This window comes from Ursus arctos, unplaced genomic scaffold (assembly GCF_023065955.2).
Source record: "Ursus arctos isolate Adak ecotype North America unplaced genomic scaffold, UrsArc2.0 scaffold_4, whole genome shotgun sequence".
In the NCBI taxonomy this organism is placed as follows: domain Eukaryota; kingdom Metazoa; phylum Chordata; class Mammalia; order Carnivora; family Ursidae; genus Ursus; species Ursus arctos.
In genome coordinates, this window is record NW_026623056.1 from 25864945 (window position 1) to 25886828 (window position 21884).

Consider the following 21884-nt stretch of genomic DNA (forward strand, 5'->3'; position numbering starts at 1 on the left):
TTTGGTTATTTTGCAAAAACAGAGGCATCCTTGAATAAAAGACAATCACTACTATTTGGAAGGATGATCCTGAGTCAACACAATCTTTTTTTTTTTTTATGATTTAATGTCTGAAATTATTTCACTTTATTATACATAGGAAAATATAATAAAATATTTTATATATTTATATAACAGACATTTACGTGTTTAATATTTTATAAAAATCAGTTTAACAACAACAAAAAGCAACATTATGATAGCCATCAAGTGTAGAATAAAGGAACACCAACTGCCACACACACTTGACATACAAAATCAATCTCATTTCCTAAAAGTTCTGGTTAAAGTTAATGCAAAGATCAAAAGAACATGATCACCTCGCTTAAAAATTCACTAGCGAACACTAAATTAAAATGTACATAAGCATCATACAGAGAAGGAACCCAAAGGAGAAAAAAATTCTTGCTTCCTGGTTTATACTTTGTTTAAACTTTACAGTTTAGAATTAGCACTATCATTTTTCACTTGCTTCTTAGGATCTCCTTTCCTAGAAGGGCAACTTATCTTCAATGGACTGGGTTCAAGAAAGTTCCTATAGACTGTGAATTTAAAGAATTATGAAAGCAAGAACTGCCAAATCACAGGGAAGGTCAGAAAACAATGTGGCAAGATCAAGACTAGTGTTTGAAATATATTACCTGTTCCAAGTTTTGAAGGCATTGCTGGCTCGTTTGAACAGATATCCTTCCATAACAATGCCATTTGCAGCATCTACGTTATATTCTAACTTAGAATCATCACTGGAGAAATCCTAAATGAAATAAAAAAAAGTTCATATGATTTGATTAAGTCCCCTACACAACAAATTTATCGTAGAGAAACAGCTCAAACCACAGAAAAGCTTTGTATTAAAACAGTTACATTAACACTATTCATAAGAAAACAGGAGACCTAAATGTTGAATAATAGAAGAATGCTTCAACATATTAAGGTATTTCAATTCAATGGTCTGTTATACAATAATTATTATAATGACAGTATTAAAACACAGATGATTATCTAGAATATACTCTGAAAGAGAAAACAGTATAAATTATATACACAGTGATTAAAGGCACAAAATACTCTGTATACAAAGAGACAAAAGGAACAACTAAATACTATGCATGTTATGTTTAAAATGTTTTCATTTTATCCTAATATTGTACTGTGATGTGTATGCTAACAATTTTTTAAAAAGGAATACGGATATATTTAAATTGGGATTACTTAAATCTACCACTATTCTCTAAGTATATTACTATTATGGTAGTTTTTAATCTGATGGAAGTAATAGCTCCACTATTGGGAAGTTCAGAAATAGAATAACGGCATTTTTTTTTCCTAAAATAAAATTTTGTTTTGCAAAGAAGAACCACAGTTTGAAGTGGGCACGCAGAGCTCACTTTTTTCTAAGGATTATGGAATCCCTCATAATCTTCTTCTATCATTCTAGTCATTCTAGTCTTCACATGAATTCAAATCAAACTTTCAATTTGCCTCCAAGGATTCATGAAGTTTTGAAATCAGTAATCTTGTATTTTAAATACTTCCTGATGGGGCGCCTGGCTGACTCAGTGGGTACAGCATGCAACTCTTGATCTCAGGGTAGTGAGTTCAAGCCCCACATTGGGTGTTGAGATCATTTAAAAGTGAAAAATCCTGCGGCACCTGGATAACTCAGTTGGTTAAGCGTCTGCCTTCAGCTCAGGTCATGATCCCAGTGTCCTGGGATGGAGCCCCACATTGGGCTCCCTGCTCAGAAGGAGTCTGCTTCTGATTCTCCCTCTCCCTCTGGGCCTCCCCCCCAACTTGTACTCTCTTTCACTCTCTCTCTCTCTCAAATAAAATCTTTTTTAAAAATTAAAATAAAAAAATATAAAGTATTTCTTGATGAACTTACAAAGTAAATTTTTTACAAAACTGCTAGACTGCTGCTATCCCCAATTTTAAAATTCTAAAAATCAGTCTCAGAACTTTCAAAATTACTTCTGGATCAATAATCAAAGTTAGAATATTATCCTTTTAGGGAATAACAAACTCTGTCTTGAGAAAGATTTTGGCAGAAACTACATGACCATCTGCCAAGAATGCTGGGATGTGAGGGTCCTCCCCTAAAGGGGAGGCAGAGTAAGAATCACCTAGGGGCCTTCCGAATCTAAGAGTCTACAAAGATGGTAAATGGAAACAGACTAAATTCAGAAAAACAAAATTTATTAAAAACAAAACCTCTGTTGACATCTCTTAAAATTTAACCATAAAAAACATGCTAATCCAAAATAATCAAATGAAATAAAATTTATAAACAAATTGTTATACTTTCTCCTGCTTTTTCTCCTCCTCATTTGAAATTTATCTGAGGCTGTAATTTATTTAATTATGCACACAGGATTATGTCAGCAATTGATATAATTGAGTTTGGCAACATTCTAAAGGTTTCATTTATACACTGGCAGTTTTTTAATGACCCTGATGCTACTTAAAGCATTTAAATATAACCTCCTTGAAGTACAGTGCATTGTAAGTATTTTTCTAATTTTCAACTGCATTTCCTGAGATAGGTTAAGTCTTCAACTTATTTACTATTAATATCAATTAATATTATACAGTACTTAAAATGTGACAGATTATAGGATTTTATAATGAAAGTAATAACACTGTATAAAATATATAATTTAAATATATTGATGAGCTGACAAATTAGGAAGGAATACTCAAAGGCAAAAGATTAAGTGCAAGTAGGAGGCTTGAAGAGGTAAGCAGATCAAGGAAGCCAGATTTCACCTTAAGGGCATTTGCCTCATCAGAATTTGAAGCTGTGGTGTGAGGCCCAAGGAAGAGAAGGCAAGACTAAGATTGGCCAATAAAGAATTTAACAGAAGTTTTCCCTTCTGAAATTGCAATCAAGACAAGAAGGACCATTATTACTTCAATATTATGTTAGAAGTCCTAGCCAACAAAATAAACAAGAAGAAAGAAAAGAATTGGAAAGTAAGAAACTACTATTATTTGCAGAGGATATGACTTTGTACAAATAATATCCAAAAGAATCCAGAGGTAAATTAGCATTAAAGAGAACTTAACAAGAAAACCGGCTCCAAAGTCAATACAGAAAAATCAATTTTATTCTAATATGTAATAAAAGTAAACAGTGAGAAAAGAAAACTTTAAAAGCCAATATTTATAATAACATTTGCAATATTAAGTATCAAGGAATAAATTTAACAAAAGATGTAGAAGAAAATATCAAGCTTATAAAGGACATTAAAGGTTTTAAAAACTTAAATATTTCAAGCTCACAGATTAGAAGACATTGTAAAATAAAGATATCAATTCTTCCCCATACTGATTCATAGATCCAATGAAATCAATCAAAATCCCAAAAGCTACTCCTATAAGAATGCAAAATTTAGGCAATTCACTTTTGAAGCAGAGAACGTAAGAGGCTTTGCTTTGTCAGATATCAAGATATACTATAAAGCTAAAATAATTAAAGCAGCATAGTATTGGCACAATTAAGACAAAAAGACCAACTGAAAAGAATTGAAAGCCTGAAACAGACTTCACATGTATGCAAGCACTGATGGAAATCAGAGGATATAACAGAGTAGTAGGGAAAGAACACATTTTTTAGTAACTGATTCTGGATCATCTAGATACAGTATAAGAATACAAGAAAACTGGATCTCTACCTCACACCATACACAATCACCCAATTACAGATGGATTTAAGGTCTAAACATAAAAGGCAAATCTATAAACACTTAGAAGATTATACAGGAGATACAGCTTCATGATCTTGGGATAAGAAGGACTTATTAAACAAGACACAAACAGTATCAAACATAAAAGACATTAAAAAAACAAAAACAAAACTATGTGAAAATTAAAAACACATATATCCCCCCAAAAAGGTTTATATGCAGATGATATGAAGAATCTGATGAACAGTTAGGCAACCTGATGGAAAAATGGAAGAAAAACTAACAGATATTTCACAAACAGAATTATCCAAATGACCAATAGACACAGGGGAAGGTACCTGAGTTCATTAGTAACTAAAGCATAAATTAAAACCACAATGAGATGCCACCAAAATCAGCGAAAATTAAAAACTCTCACAATACTGTGGGGTGGCAAAGAGCACTGAGAACTTACACACAGTGCTACCCGTCAGGAATGGTAATATCATTTTGAAAAGTAATTTAGCATTATCTACTAACACTGAACATATATATACCCTCGGAACCAGCAGTTTTACTCCTAGGCATAAATCTATCAGGAATATGTACACATATCCAAAAGGCATGTACATGAATGTGCATAGTATCATTGTTTCTTTAACTGATCAAGTTCAATTCTTGAAAAATGTAAATAATTACATTAGGTGCATTAGACACACTTTCCCTTAATTTTTATGTGACTGAATCGTTTTCTTTTTTTTTCTCTTTTTTTACCTGTAATGCAGCCTTGTGTCAGCATTTAAGAGCAAAAAAAAAAAAAAGCAAAAATAGCATTACTTTCTTTAAAGTACAGCAGTAATTGACTATTATTTAAAACCAAGTAAATTAATCTTAGATTTAATAATCTACTACTTTTGGACCTTCAGGACAACACTGAACTGTGTATACAACAGGGAACGATATTAAAAGATACATAATATTCATTAAATAATTCAATTTAAGCAAATAGTCACCACGTTTCTACGAATATCATGATCTCTCATTTTAATTAGAAATGACTGGCCCCAATTTTTAACAATCTCTCCATGGTAATGTCATTAATACAAGTTACCCAACCAAAAGTGAATCTAACCTTAAACAAAACAAAACAGGGAATTAGTCTTACCTAGCTATAACTGGAAGTAACTAAGTTAAAGACGATCTGGTAGAAAATCTTTACCTTTATAAATAATGTTTCTCTTTGAATATTAATAACCCATCACCAATAAAATTTTCCTTACTTGTATTACTGACTTCACTTTAATTTTTTTCTACTGAGATCTTTTATGTCAGATCTAGTTCACTGGTATTTTAAATTCTAAATAAACCATAACAAAAGTTGATCTGACTGGTCAATACCACAGGAACAGATTTCTTAAAGCAATGCTAAAAGGCATCTTTTTTTTTTTTTTTAGGGGAACACACGAATAAGGCCCCCCCCCCCACACCACAAATTATGCAGTCAGATTTCCCACATCTGGGGAAATTCCAAGGGTCAGCACATTTGGAGTCAATGGATAAGCCTCACCCTGGGAAAACCACTTTTGTGATCCTATCTCCCCTGCCAGGTAAGTACGAAAGGCATCTTGTCACATACTTGTATTATTAGATTCAACCTCCAATTCTCTCCTTTTATTTTCAGATTACCACACAAAAATATCACTGACTATGTAAGACAAAATACTGTTAGGTTCAGTTCCAAGTTATTTGTATTCAAAGCTCTCCACACACAAAAATAAAAATGTGTCATATTTAAATTTTCATTTTAAAAATATATTTTTCAAATAGTTTAGCTAAGCTTAGGCAAATTAACAAGAAATGTACAGACAGCAAGGGCTGCCTTAGAGTAACTATAGGTGTTAAGTCCACAATACCAAACACACACACTGATGCAAAGATGTTCTCTACCACCCCCTACTTACCCCCCACCCCACACACTACCTCCTCTCACTCACATGCTTTACAGGGATTGGTGATATCCTAACTGAAACTGTAAATAGCAGTTTAAATTCTAAGGGCCATTTTGTAATTAGTTAAGATCCTACGAGATTGGGGCACTTGGGTGGCTCAATTGGTTAAGTGTCTGCCTTCAGCTCAGGTCATGATCTCGGAGTCCTGGGATGGAGCCCTGCTCAGCAGGGAGTCTGCTTCTCCCTCTCCCCCTGCTCATGCTCTCTCTCAAATAAATGAATAAATAATCTTTAAAGAAAAAAGAACCTTCGAAATTGATGTTTTTGCAAAGTCGTTCAAAAACGTGGCTTTCAAATACTGCCTGATCATCTAAAAAATACTTTACTTTTCACAAAAAAGGAGGAATTTACCCAATTCAATTACTACAGCAACTTAAAGGATTTGTTCCAACACAATGGCATCTTGCTGAAACCAATAACCGAACAATTGTATAAAATGGGACTTATTCTCTCTTAACTTTTCTTGTCAAGTACCTTTTGTTGAATGGTGGAATGTTTTTGCTCCATCTCTCTTTTCTCCTTTGCTGCATCCACAACCAGTCGATCCAGCTATAAAGGGGGAAAAGGAGAAAATTAGGCAGACTTAAAAATTAAAGAAAAAAAGGTATAATCATTTTTTAAAAACATAGTCTCAATAAGTCAGCCAATTTAAATTTACTTAAAAAGGCATTTTGGCTACAACTTTAAAATGGAAGCTCTTTTTTGTCTAGTATCAAATCCTTTTTAAGAAGGTCTATAACTCCTCCAGGAAAAACATTTCTAAGAACAGCTGTGGTGCCAAGCAAACATGACAGGAGGCCTTGTCAAGGGCACAACAGTGATAAAATGAACTCCTGGAATAAGGAAGAGAACTCTAACTTAAGTTGCCTGTTGACTCCTGCAATTCCAGTAGTCAGAATCAGACAGAAAGAAGATACCCTGGTGACTTTTTCCCCAAACAGCAAAAAGTAGCAGCTACACTAGTATGGGGCCAGCTCTCGTAAGTTCAACAGAACAGACACTTCCAATCACTCAAAATGCTTCATGTTTTCAAGTTGGCTTCTTAACGTTACAATCAAATCTAAAAGGCAAAAAACAAACAAAAACAAAAACTCACCAGGTAAGAGAGACAGCTAAATAATAAAAATTTTTTAAAATAATAAAATAGTAATTATTCATAAGGCCAGGGTATAAAGTTGACATTGTTTAAGGTTCTGCTTTAAAAGCTCAAAAAACTTATGAAATCATAAATCTCATTTCTTTCTTGTTCTTTCCATCAGAAAAGATGATTTTCCAGTATTATGACAAATGCCCTGGCTTCTTGAACTACTCTTTGCTGAAATAACAAACAATCGGGTTATAAATTATGTGAGTCTACTCTTCTAGACTGTGATGTATGTCATTTCATCTTTGAACCTCCACACCTCTAACTGATTAATGTGGGATAAATGAAAAAAATAAAAATGTAAACATCAATAGGAATAAGGAGAAAGATAAAATATTAAATGAACAAATGTTTTCATTGCTATCCTTCACAAAACAAAATTTTAAAAAGCCTTAGTAAAAAAACCATTTGGTCCTTTATTCACTTTCCTGTTCTTGTCTATTTCATATTCATCTACCCATTGTGGTTTAGCTTCTGCCACTCAGACCCTCTACTCTCACAAAGGTAACAAATAATCTTCTTGCTGCTAAACCCAATAGGTCGTTCTCAGTCCTAGGTTTACTGGACCTTTCCAATATTTGTACTGATAACTACCCTCTCCTTTTTGAGATACTCTTTCCTTGGCCTGTGCTACCATCACCTCCCAGTTTTCCACCTCTTCTCTCATCTATGTTTTAATGGAGATCCTCATACCTAACCATCTCTTGAAAATATGTCATTCTTAGGGCCCTGTTTGAAGCCAGATTCTCTTTTTACTCTATACTAGTGGCCCTTGACCTTAACTTACAAAATCAAAATCTTTAAGCATACTGTTTCAGTGCTCATATTTTTCAAAAACAGCTTTTGAAACACAAAAATGAATTTTGGGATACCTATTAACTCTCCTTGAGTCAATTCACCCACTCTCGTGGTTACAATTAGTAATTATATGTTACTGACTCCTTTAACCTAGTATTTTTCTTTTTTTTTTTTTTTTTGTGAGCTCCAGATACATCCACTAGAATTCCTATCATCAAAATTTAACACATTAAAACCTCAACTCATCATGTCCCTCTACCTTCAAATTGGCTATATCTTAAATATCCCTCAAGTCTAATTGTTTCTATCCCTACTGCCATGTTCCTAGTTCCAAATCCAGTTATCTCATAACTGAATTATTGAAAGAATATCCAAACTGGCCACCTCCAACCAGGCTATATTTTCCACTAGGCACCAGAGCTTAGATGCTTTTCAAGGACCTGAAAAGTTATGTGACAACTGAGAGGGGAAAACTCCAAACCAAAATTAATAAATGTCTGAAGTATACAATTATTTAAACTACTCAACTGCAATCCAACTCATTTGTTTACAAATTATATTTAATGTAAGATGAGGGTGCAACATAATGCTTGACAGAATGTGGGGAGTGCCTGGAGCCTAGGAAGGTCTTGCCTTCCTCCCAAGTCTGGGTTACGGGTTCCATCTGTATGTTCCTATAACTCTTTGATCCTCTGCTATGTGGTAGAGACAGCCAGCTACCCCCCAATATCCATTCTCTTCTTCTTTCTTAACAAAACAACCCCCAAATTCTAGTAGGTCACATGATCATCTGACAAGTTTTTATCTCCCAGCTTTCCTTGCAGCCAGTGTGACATTGGGATGTACACAGAAGTGACTCTACAATTTCCAGGAGACATCCATAAAGAGAATGCATCTTTCTTTCTACTTTCCTCTTTCCTGTTAGCTAGAATGTGGGTATGGTGACTAAAGCTTGATCAGCCATTTTGAACCATGAGGTAGAATAAAAAAGTATAATAAGCCTGCATCCCTGCAAACCAAATGACCACCAAACCGGGCCTCTGACTTTACACAGGGAAATAAAATTCCATCTTGTTGAAGCTACTACTGTTTTAAGGTTTCTATCTATTGTATGCAAACGAGTGAGTTCTCAATTTATATACCCAGATGGGACACTAAGCACAGACAGTAATAGTCTGGTGACTTGTTGCTTTCCTCCAATAGGTTAAGTTCTACAGAGTCAGGGAACAGTATCTCTGCAACTCATGGCATATGCCCTGCACATCATCCCAACACACACACACACACACACACACACACACACACGTGTATGCACCATATTTACTTTTGGTCAATGAACGCAATTCTCATTACACTCTTACCTTTTTCCTCATTTCCCTAAACTCTATTTTTCATCCTTAATCCCCTGTCCTCAAAAGGTAATATGAACCTATATGGGGAAAAAAAATCACCTAAAAATTGATACTATTAAATTCAGAAAGCTCACCAATCAACAAAAAAGAATGTCCCAAAACAAATCTAATACAAAGTTTTGCTCAATTATCAAAAATAATTTGAATATAATAAAATTTCTATATAATACTGTGACATATGTATAATTCATGCATGTGCATATATAGGTATAAAATAAAAAAGTTCCCAAGAGTTCCATAATCTTAAGATTCTAAAATTTTATTATTCAAAATAGCAAAATATACATTTTTTGGAAAATAAAAAAAGAGTGTAACTCAAATGAAAAATCAGTAGGATTTTTCAATGATCCAAATGTAAGAAATGAAAAACTAAATTCAGCTATGTATACTGTAAGACAGACACTTTGTTTTTAAGTTTTCCTTTCAACATCCTCATATACTGTCTATAACGTATTTTTAACTTCAATCTTCCTTTTGGTTACACATTTAACCCATACATAAATCTTCTGCAGCATCAAACTTCTTCATTAAATAAATGAAATGTTACATTTCCCAATATGCTAAATTTCTTTAAAAGTAAAAGCAAAAATAAACAAGTGGGACTAAATCAAACCAAAATGCTTCTGTAAAGGAAACGATCAACAAGATGAAAAGGCAACCTACCAAACAGCAGAAAATATTTGCAAATCATGTATCAGATATAAATGTCCAAGATATATAAAGAACTCATACAACTCACTAGCAAGAAAAACCAAACACTTTGTTTTAAAAACGAGCAGAGGATCTGAAGAGACATTTCTCCAAAGACGACAGATAGATGGCCAAAAGGTATATGAAAAGGTGCTCAACATCACTAATCATTAGAAAAATGCAAATCAAAACCACAACGAGATATCACCTCATACCTGTCAAAATGGCTGTCATCAAAAAGACAAGAAATTACGAGTGTTGGTGAGGACGTGGAGAAAAGTGCACTGGTGGTGGGAAGATAAATTGACACATCCACTATGGAAAACATTATGGAGGCCCCTCAAAAAATTAAAAACAGAACTACCATATGTTCCAGCAATGCCCCTTCTACATATGTTCAACATAAACAAAGACACTAATTTGAAAAGATATCTACATCACCACGTTCACTGCAGCATTATTTACAACAGCCAAGATACAGAAACCACCTAAGCGTCCGTCAGTAGATATTGAATAGATAAGAAAATGTGGTGAATATATACACAAGGGACTACTATTCAGCTATTTTTAAAAAAATGGAAATCTTGCCATTTGCAACAACATAGATGGACCTTGAAGGCATTATGCTAAGTGAAATAAGTCAAGCAGAGAAAGACAAATACCGTATGATTTCACTTACATGTGGAATCTAAACAAAACAAAACAAACTCATAGATACAGAGAACAGACTGGAATTTGCCAGAGGTGGGGTATGAGTGGACAAAATGGGTCAAGGGGGTCACAAGGTACAAATTTCCAGTTATAAAATAAATAAGTCCTGGGAATGTAATGTATAGCATGGTGACTAAGTTAACATTACCATATCATATATTTGAAAGTTACTAAACAGTAAGTAGATCTTAAAAGTTCTGAAGTCAAGAAAAAATACTGTAATAGACGTTTACTACACTTTTGAAGTAGTCATTTGACTATAAATGTGTGTATGTATGTGTGTATTAATACACACATATATCTCAAATTATTTTATACACCTATATTAATGCAGTATATGTCAGTCACATCTCAATGAAAAAAATACAGATATCAATGTATAACACAGAATCAAGCAATACAGTACAACATTACCTGTGCACCAAGATCCTTCATGTAGGGCCCAAGTTCACTAAATAGATCATACCCTTGATGGAAGAAGGCCAAATGGGCATACATAAAAGATAACATCTAATAAGAGAAAAAAAGTTCAGCATTTTAAAATCAATTCTTAGATAAATATTCTGAAATTTTTAAAAATCTTAATCTTATCGAATGTTTAAAAATTAGATAAGAGCCCAAGATATCAAAACTATTTAAAATTAAAACTGAATTTTAATTACATTTAATTACATGTTCTCATTACAACATTACAACTGAATTTAAAAATCAATTCTTAGATAAATATTCTGAAAAATCTTAATCTTATCTAATGTTTAAAAATTAGATAAGAGCCCAAGATATCAAAACTATTTAAAATTAAAACTGAATCATTTTTCTTAAAAGAGTATTTCAGAAATATTTGTGAAGTGAGAATAAATTATATTTAAAAGAAATATCCAAGTGGTTTAAAATTTTTAAAATGCCCCAAATTTTAGTTGTTTAGACTATCTCCAATCAAAATTCATATGGTAATAATTGAAAGAATCAAGTTTTCAATACTTTCACCATCTTCCCAGGTACATTATAAAATACCTATATGCCTTTGAACCAAACTCACTGGCAAAACTTTAAATTGCAAATAAAGCATTAGAAAATTAGAAGGGGAAATATAAAGCTCTCAAAATAGAACAATCACACTTGATAACTGACTAGGATCACTAAGCACAGCCCAAGGTAGGGGAATGTTTATTTTCTTTCTCAAGATACTGAAATAAAATGAGTCAACAGACTTTGCCAATATGGAGGTTTCTGTATTTTCATTCCCAATATCCAAAAACGTTGCTAATAGATTAAGACTTTTTCCAGGTTTTCCTACATTTTACCTATTTATGAGAGAAAAATCACTCTTATTTTTCGTTTTTACATGGGAAGGAATTTAATTCAATCATAATAGTGAAAGAATCCTCCGAATATCCATGTTTATTTTTAGCAAGACGAGGCATCTGCTTAATTTTCTGAAATTTAAAATAGGTCCTTAATATTCAAGAGTGCTTCAAAAGAAATTTTTTTGAAGAGAAAAACCAATTAAAACACAAATACAAAAGGACAAAGCTCAATAAAAGATTATTCTGGAATTAGATTAACAGTAGTTGTGCAACTTTATGAATGTAATAAAAAACAATTACATAAAAAAGAGGGTGAAAGATTAATAGCTACAACTACGTAAAAATGTAAAACATGCCTACACATCAAAACACATAATAAACATATTAAAAGATAAATGATTAACTAGGAAAACACACATGACAAAGGGTTAATAGTCTTAAAATATAAAAGATGTTACAAATCAGTATGAAAAAGATGACTACTCTAACAAAAAAACAGGGAGCACAGAGGCCAAAAAATATACAGAAAAAAATTCAAACTCATGCATATTTAATACAAACGAATTTGTATTAAAGAAATGCAAAACTGAACAATGACATGACATTTTCTATCTACCAAATTATAAGTAGAGTGGGAGAAATTAATACCCAGTGTTGCTAATATAGTTCACTTTCACATACTACCAGTGGAAATGTTGTATAACTTTTAAAATGTACCATTATATTTTTAAAGTTTTAATAAATGCTTAAACCCTTTGACTAAGTAATCTATTGTCTTAATCTATCCTAAGGAAATAATCATATGATTTATTAGAACGATCACTAGAATGATATTCTTTAATGTCAAAAAACATGGAAATTACTTAAATATCCATTAATGGATAAAACTAATTTATGGCATGTTCAATTGACCTGCAAACCATATCCAGCCCTATCATCTATTTTTGGATGGCCTATGAGCTAACAGTGGTTTTTACATTTTTAAATGGCTGAAAGACAATGAAAAGAAAACATGAAATTCATGACACATTGAAAACCGTAGGAAATTCAAATTTCCATGTCCATAAGAAAAATTCTTATTAACACACAGTCATGCTATTCGTTTACATATTGTCTATGGCTGCTTTCTCATTACAACGTCACAGTTAAGTAATTATAACACAGACTACATGGCCCATAAAACCTAACATATCCACTACCTGGCCCTTCACAAAAAAAGGTTGCCTACCCCTAGTATATTCACATGGTAGAATTTTATATGGCCAGGAAAGTTATCGTTAAATAAAAAATATTTAATGACATGTGATGATTCTGTAGTTACTATCGAAAGAACAAAGTTATAAAACATATGTAGCAATGATTCCTATTTTGTTTAAAAAAATTAAATCCAATTTTAAAACACACATATACACATTCACATACATACATGCACACAGAAAGAGAGGAATAAGATGAAAATATATGCCAAGATATTAACAGTTCTCCCTTGGTAGTAAGATTTATAAGTAATTTTTTTCTTCATACATTTTACTTTTCAATTTTCTATAATTAACATACATTACTCTCAATCTAGAAAAGGAAGTGGAGGAAAAGAGCAAGTACTATGTACTTATTTGATAAGAAATAACATAAATACAGAATTTAGGGAAAAGCTAGGGGGGGACAAGAATCAAAAGCAATTTATGCATACCCTTTCAGGGAAAAAAACAAAACAGTGAACAGAGAGGAAAAATGATTTCTAAGGTTCTCAAAATATGAAAGAGTGCAATGCCATACCATTACCATTCCCTGTCCACTTCCTTGTTAGCTTTAAGACTTAAAAAAAATGGTCAAATAAAAAAATGGGCATAGAGGCTTCAAGGAAACACATCCTCAAATTTCATTCCATTTTTTTCAAACAGCACTCTAAAGAACAAACCAAAAGACTGATAAAACCATCAATAACCCGAAGGAAAAATTCTCTGAATGATACTATTTATGCATGCCCTCAATCTCAAATATTTAAATGTCAATATTAAGGAGCTCACAGTGTGTTAACAGGAGATACACATAACCATAACATAAAGGAGACAAAAAAGTGGTTAAGTGACATAGGAGAACCATGAAAAAATCTGTAAGATTAATTCTGAACCTGGAATAAATACATTCACATATAATATACACACATACATATACACACATATGATGCTGCTTTAAACGCTTATATATGTACACTTAGATCATATTAAAATGTTGAAAACATCGTTTCAATAAATATCTTACTGATTTTAGGATTTCTGATCTCCTTTTTGATTGAAGGACATTAATCTGAGGGAAAACACACTTGGTTAATCACCCATGAATTTATTTAAAAACTAATCTACAATGCAATATGGTAAAATTTGCTTATTCTGATAGTTTGATACTTTTCCAGAAAAGTAAATAAAATCAAAGTTCAAGTTTTTCACCCTTTGACCCACATTTTGCAAAAACAGTTAAGAAAAACATACCAATGAAACTGTCCTCTATTTTCAACTCAAAAACTGGCCATGCATAAGTCGTTAAGTATGTAGTGATATAATGATCACTTTGATAGACACTTGAATTTCTTAAAATTCCATCTTTTCCCCATCCTCCTTATCTAATTGTTCATCTAGACCCTTCAACATATATCCTTAATGCAAATTCTCATCACTTTTACCACTACTACCAACCACCATCTTATCTTTTCTAGACTGTTGCAACAGCAACTAGGGTCTCTATACCCTCGACTCTCTACAATCCATTTCCCACACAGCAAACAGTGATCTTTTCAAAATATAAATAAGATTATGTTACGTCCAACCTAAAACCTTCCAACTTCCTCCTGTAGCCTGCACAGCCCTTTGTGATAATCACCTCTCCACACCTAGTTTTCTACTACTTTCCCCTGTCTGTGCTCCAACCACAATCCCAAACTACTCCCACCTCAACACTTTCCAACTAGTTTTTCTGTCTTCATGTCATAATTGTCTGCCCAGATAGGCATACGGCTAACTGTTACCAATCAGGTCCCAGCTGAAATACTATCTCCTCAAAAAGGTCTAAGTAGGCCCTATGTACGCTCTAGTACAATAATCCTATTTATTTCCTTCATAGCATTCATAACTACCTTTTATTTTCTTATTTACTTATGTCTTTTACCTGGTTAAAGTGTGAGCTCCGTAAGATCAAGGTCTTGCCTTAGTCCCAGCTGTATTCCCCAAATGGAACATAGTGAGGACTCAATAAATATTTGTTAACTAAATTAACTGACCTTAAATAATATTTCAATTAGACTAAACTTACTGAAAGATCAGTAAATTATGAAAGTTGCCTTTGTGGTAGCTCTCCTAACTCTAGATATTCTTAACAAATTTTTTGTCTATTATATACCAGGTTAATGAAATTAAATGTTTATACAAAAAAAGAATCATTCACTTTTTGCTCATATTGTCAAAAGATTACAGAATATCTTCCTTTTTGATATGTTCTTCCCACTGAATATTCTGCCTGTTGTTTTATAAGATAATTTTAAAAAGCACTGATCAGAAAACTAAAAACACACCAAGAAAAATCCAAATAATTATGCTTAAATAAACACTAGTTTCCTTTGTATGTCTGTTTCAAGGCCTATTCAGTTTTGAGAACTAAAATATTAACTTTCAAATGTTCTAAGCAAAAGCAGAGGCTGCAGATAACCTATTATTCAGACTTTGAAAAATGCCAAAAGTGCTTCTGTTTTATGTACTTTTTTATGTTTGGCAATAAGAAATAGCATTTACTTGAAAAAAAAAGTAAATTCAAATATTTACAGAAGCTAAAGCATGACAAACTTTATAAATTAAAAATTTATTACTTAATACGCCCTAAAATAGCCACTTCAGCCATATCATAAAATGACACAAGAGTTCTCATCAGAAAAATCAAATAAGGCAACAGTTATGGGGAACATGGGGGTCCTAACCAAAAACTCCTAGATGAACACTAAAAGAAATGGATAATTTATTTTCCAACTGCTAGAGGGAAAAAATATAACCTAGGAGTAGAGAAGAGATATAAATAAATAATTACAATAAATGCGATTAAGTGCTCTAACAGCGATCAATGTGTATGATAATATTATGACAGCACAGAAGAGGCAGAGGCAAGAATGATTCACTTGGCCTGGAGAAACTTGTATAACTGACCACAGAACAGAGAACAAAGTGGCAACAGGGCAGGTAAAAGCAATGTTAAGAAGATCAATTTTTTGAGAACATCTTATTGCTCCAGACAAGAAACAATAAAGACTGGTGTTAGGGCTGCAGCAAGGGTAAGAAACAGCAGACTTAAAAGGTACACAGAACATTTTTTCTTTTTTCTTTTTTTTTTTTTTTAAGAGTGAGAGAGTGCATGCCAGCAGGGGGTAGGGGAGTAGGTAGAAGAGGGAGAGGGAGAGAGAGAATCCCAAGCAAGCACCACACCCAGTGTGGAGCCTGACTCAGGGCTTGATCTCACGACCCTGAGATCATGACCTGAGCCAAAAGCAAGAGTCAGATGCTCAACCAACTGAGCCACCCACGTGCCCCAATACACAGAACTTTTTAAGGCAGTTTTGATTGTCAGATATAGCAGCTGAGAATGAGAATATCTGATGTAATTCTCCACATGAATTTCTAGGATTGAGTGAGAGGGTGTCGGCACTCAGTTAGGTAAGGGCAAAAAGAAGCCATTTGGAAGACGACAGTTTTCAGTTGTGGATCAAAAAGAAAGAGGGACATCGGAGAAAAACAGATCTTGTCATCTACACATGATGGTAATTCAAGCAAGGAACATGAGACTGTCAGGGAAATTAAAAGGTTAGAAAAGAATAGGACCAAAGAGGGAACCCTGAAAAAGAGGTTGAAAAGATCAACAAAGGAGAGAAGTCCAACGTGGAAACTGAAAAGAAATACAAGTTAATAGAAGTTAAGAAACAGAAGCTAAATAGAAGTTAATGCAACCTAAAAGTAGTTTGAGATAAATCAAGACAAAAGTATATTTCAAGAAAGAGAGTATGGTCCACCATGTCAGCAAAACACAACAGTCAAGTTGGTTAAGAATTAAATTGTATCTAATGAGCAAGACCTTAGCATAAGCCATTTCAGTGGAATGGGATAGGAAGACAGTACTCATCATACTACCACAGGAAGTGGAGTGAATGGGCGATAGCTAGTGAGAGACAGGAAATACAGACCATTCCATTTTAGAAGATTCTTGTTAATAAATGGAATGCACTTTATTTTTTAACTTCCCACTTATTGAATAGAAACTTAAAAAAAAACGTAGTCATTTTCTACTGTTCTGCAAAGTTATCTAAGTAGTTTTTAATCGCTAATTTGTAGATGGTTACTTATGTATTTTTTTAAAATGATCTGTGATTGCTAGTCAACAATCTCTAGGGACTCTACTGCTGTTTTGTAAGAGGAGATTCAGACAAACTAATTTCCTAAACTTTAAAGCTTTCAACTCGTGATACATAGGAACACATCAGGTACGTGTGAAATAATGTATGCTTTGCCTTCACCTTTCATGTCTCTCTAATCCCTCTGGAGACCTACCACATTCTAACTGATTTCAATTATATAGAGGACCAGAAGATCACCAGAAAACTTACCAAATACTGATCTCTAGTTTTAAAAAACAGCATGTAATGCAAATATGAGAACACCACTTCTAGAAATATTTTTCATTTGGCAATATGGTATGCCTTAATACCTCTAAGAATCTACTCTAAAGAAATAATCAGAAATGTGGCAAAAGATTTATATATAAAGATGTTATTATCATTCACAATTACTGAAAACTATATTTTCACTATTGTCAGTAAAAACCGGCAACACTATGAATGATAAGCAGTACTAACTAAATTAACATAGCAACTTCACAGAATAAAATAAAGCAATTAAAAATGCTTTTTACAGGGGCGCCTGGGTGGCACAGCGGTTAAGCGTCTGCCTTCAGCTCAGGGCGTGATCCCGGCGTTATGGGATCGAGCCCCACATCAGGCTCCTCTGCTATGAGCCTGCTTCTTCCTCTCCCACTCCCCCTGCTTGTGTTCCCTCTCTCGCTGGCTGTCTCTCTCTGTCAAATAAATAAATAAAATCTTTAAAAAAAATTTTTTTTTTAATAAAATAAAATAAAAATGCTTTTTATAACATTTAAAAATGGGAGAAAGTACCATGTTAAGTGAAAAGGGGATGAAATCAGAACCAAAGGTATATACATGTACACACACATATTTATACAGATATACAGACAAGTGAAAAGTCTTCACAAAAGATCATGGCTTAATTGTAGACTCAAAGAAACAGTATTAGTTCTTTTCAGTCCAATCATTCAAAAAGTAATGACATGTTTAGTAAGCATTTTTTGAAAACATCTAATAAATATACCTGAAGTACGTAGTCGAGGGCTATATGTCGAAAACATTTTCTTGTTGCTGTCAGAATGTTTGTGGCTTCTTCAACTTCGTGCTGTTTGTTTCTTTGTACTTGAGCATTTTTTACTAATGCATTTTCTTTTTCTTCACTGACTTTTTCAAATTGCTTCTTGGCATCTTTGAATTTTCTAAGATCTCTAAAAAATAAAAACAGTAATACTTCCATAAATCCTACTATGCGTGATCTACAAACCACACTTTAAAAAATATCACTCGTTTCTTGTTGAGGGATATTACTGGGCCAAAGGGCATGAATATATTCTTAAAACACACACACATACAATCTTTGGTAAAAGAATTGTATACCCATAAAGGGTAATGGTTTCCATTTCAGTATTCTGAAAAATCTGAAATCCTTGATTCATTAACGATCTTAGATAGGTACTTTTTTCTACCAGAGAACTAGGCAAAATGACCTGAAGACAAATGATTTTAAAATAATAATAATAAAGTAGACCTGAGATAGATTTTAAAGTCTTTGTAAGAAGTCATAAATTTTCACACATACATTCTATAAGGACATTCTGAATGTTAGTCTATTATTTGGAAAGAATCTGTGAGACATCACTAACAGGACAATAAATTCTAACCTACTAAATGGGAGTGCCATTTTTAATAGCTTTTAGTGTCTATAATTTATCCTGAATATTGTATCATAACCAACTTTATCTGTAATTTTACATATTCTCGGTCAGGAATTGAAAGAGAAAAACTGAATTATTATTTGGGAAAGGAAAATGTTCCTATATGGAAAGTTCAGATGTTTTTATTTCACAAAATGGCTCACATGTAGCAAAAAAACATGCACTTTCATGATTCATTCTCATATATTCCATTATCTTCTCTTCAAAGAAAATACCATATTGAGACAACGGAAAACTTAGTCTCAACTAAAATAACTAATAGTATTTCAACCACTTTTGGGGTCTGCTTTGATTTTGAAAGGCCATTAAATTATTTTATTTTTTAATCTATAACAATCCTAGTTATGTATCCTGAATACAAATTTCATAGTATAAATGATTCACTGAAAGGAATGAAGTCTGATTCCCTTATGGAGTAATTCAGGAGGAAATGCAATATACATTTCACAAAGCAAAAAAACAAAAACTCCAATATTTTCAATAAATCACAGTCCATAAAATTCCTCTCAATAGATACCAACTCCCAGACGTGATCATTAACGGGTTGCTTTTCTATTCTCTTCAATGCAATTGACTTACTCTTTAACAAAGTTCTGAAGCTGTGCTTTAATTGATCTCTGAGTTTGGTCAAATAGGATCTAAAAGAAAAAATGTAACATTAAACAATTAGAAAAGTAAACAAAAAATAATTTTCATGTAGGTTGATAGATAACACATCCTTCCACCAGTACTCCAATTCTAATAACACCAATATTTCTTAATGAAGACTACATAAAAAATAAGCATTTAAAAAAGAAACTGAAACTGATTTTCAAGCCAATTTCATCTGTCTAAAAGATAAAATTATTTCCAGTTACAGGAAAAATCAAATCTACAACCACTTAAATAGAATGTTCAAACATTAGGAGCAATTTATTTCCTTGATTTTAATTCAAGCTTCATTTGAAAAACAACCTGAAAGAGTAACACAAATTCTTTTTTTTAATAATATTTTTTAATTATATTATGTTAGTCACCATACAGTACATCCCTAGTTTTTGATGTCAGTCACACGATTCATTACTTGCGCATATGAGTAACATAAATTCTACTTCACTTACTACAAGAATTTCTTGGTAGCTCAATTTTTAACTTTTTAAGGGACCTCCACGCTGTTTTCCAGAGTGGCTGTACCAACTTGCATTCCCACCAACAATGTAGGAGGGATCCCCTTTCTCCACATCCTCTCCAACAATTGTTGTTTCTGGGAAGACCTAGAATTTAAATGTTTTAACATTATATAGTCCTTCAACGACTGCTAAGGTTGGAGACCAGAATAAAATTTTATTCCTCGTGACAATATTTTGCCCAACTTAAATAATGCCACATATTAAACTTTAGTAGCTCTATGTGTGGAAAATTTCACTGGGATTGTCATGGAAATTTTGGGTACTTTGATAATTTACAGATTCTCTACATTCAGAGTTTGAAACAGATGTCAGATGAACAGGCACAAAAATCAATAGTCAAAACAAACAAACAAAAAAATCCTATATCCATCTCAATAAAAACAGTACCAATTTCAATCTCTCTAAAATCTTGCTACTAGCAAAATCTCATGCTCTTGCCTAAATACTAAACAACACCACACACACCCACATACACACCACACCTGGATTGAGTACTACAGGATTTAAAAATATGACAATTTAGTTACAGAGAGAAAAAAAATTATTTTCTGTAATATGTTAAACCCAAAGTACTAAATCCAAATTAAGCAGAAGAGAGGAAATAATAAAGATGATTGGAAGTCAGCTAAATAGAAAAAGAAAATTGGTAGCCAAAACTCAATGAAACCATAAGCCAGTTCTTTCAGAAGATCTATAAAGTTGATAAACCTCCTGCCAAAGTGATCAAGAAAAAATTTTAAAACACAAACTTCAGGGGCGCCTGGGTGGCTCAGTCAGTTAAGCATCCAACTCTTGATTTTGGCTCAGGTCATGGTCTCAGAGTTCTGAGATCAAGCCTCACACTGGGCTCCATGCTGGGTGTGGAACCTGCTTGAGACTCTCTCTCTCCCTCTCCCTCTGTCCCTCCCCTCAACTCTAGAATCAAAACTTCGAATATCAAGAAGGAGAGAGATGACAACACCACAGATTCTGCAAATACTAAAAAGAATAATCAGGGGAACTGGGGAATAATTTTATGCCTATAAATTCAACAGACAGGCTGGGTTAATTCTTTGAAAGACAAAAATGACCAAAGCTCACTCAATAAGAAATCAATAACCTAAACAGAATTAAAGAAATAGAATCTATAGTTAAAAACCTCCCATATCCTATTAAGTTAAAGCTATACTTACATAAAACTTAGCAATCCTACTCCTAGGTACTTGCCCAAGAAAAAAGAAAACTTAGATTTACACCAAAATCTGTATGCAAACATTTATAGCAATTCCATCCCTAATTTCAAAAACTGGAAACAATCCCAAACGTCCTTGAAGAAATAAACTATGGTACATCCATGCAATGGAATACTACTCAGCAATAAAAAGGAACAACTATTAATTCATACAATAACATAGATGAATCTCAATGGATTTAGCTAAGTAAAATAAGTCATATTCAAAAGGCTACAAGCTATATGATTCCATTTATATGATGCTCAGGAGAAGATAAAACTATAGGGATGAAGAATAATAAACCAGAAATTTCTAGTGGTCAGGGGTAGAAGGAAGGGTACTAACAAAGGAGTAAAATAAGGGTATTTTTAGGGTTACTGGAACTGTTATGCATCTAGATTGTGGTATGGAGATCCAACCGTGTTTGTCAAAATTCATAAAGATAATTAATAGTATTTATCACAGAATTAGAACAAATAATCCTAAAATTTAAATGGAACCACAAAAGACCCTAAAGATCCAAAGCAATCTTGCAAAAGAACAAAATTGGAGGCATCACAATCCCAGATTTCAAACTATACTACATACAAAGCTGTAGTAATCAAACAGTATGGTACTAGCGCAA

General features: G+C 33.0%; 1 protein-coding gene and 1 non-coding gene across 5 annotated transcripts in view; both read right to left on the bottom strand.

Annotated features, from left to right (window-relative positions):
• The window catches only part of ACAP2 (ArfGAP with coiled-coil, ankyrin repeat and PH domains 2), a 140104-nt gene that overhangs the window by 39126 nt on the left and 79094 nt on the right, over window positions 1-21884 (bottom strand). For all 4 annotated transcript variants that reach the window (XM_026496160.4, XM_026496151.4, XM_057306536.1 and 1 more), the window contains exons 5-10: window positions 19459-19517; window positions 18189-18372; window positions 14038-14082; window positions 10883-10978; window positions 6188-6262; window positions 681-793 (exon numbers count right to left, since the gene is read on the bottom strand). In XM_026496160.4, coding sequence (XP_026351945.1) covers window positions 681-793; window positions 6188-6262; window positions 10883-10978; window positions 14038-14082; window positions 18189-18372; window positions 19459-19517 — 572 coding nt within the window. The remainder of the gene's footprint in view (window positions 1-680; window positions 794-6187; window positions 6263-10882; window positions 10979-14037; window positions 14083-18188; window positions 18373-19458; window positions 19518-21884) is intronic.
• On the bottom strand, window positions 5156-5319 carry LOC113257134 (U1 spliceosomal RNA). The gene has a single exon (XR_003316849.2). It is a non-coding gene; the product is annotated as a U1 spliceosomal RNA (small nuclear RNA).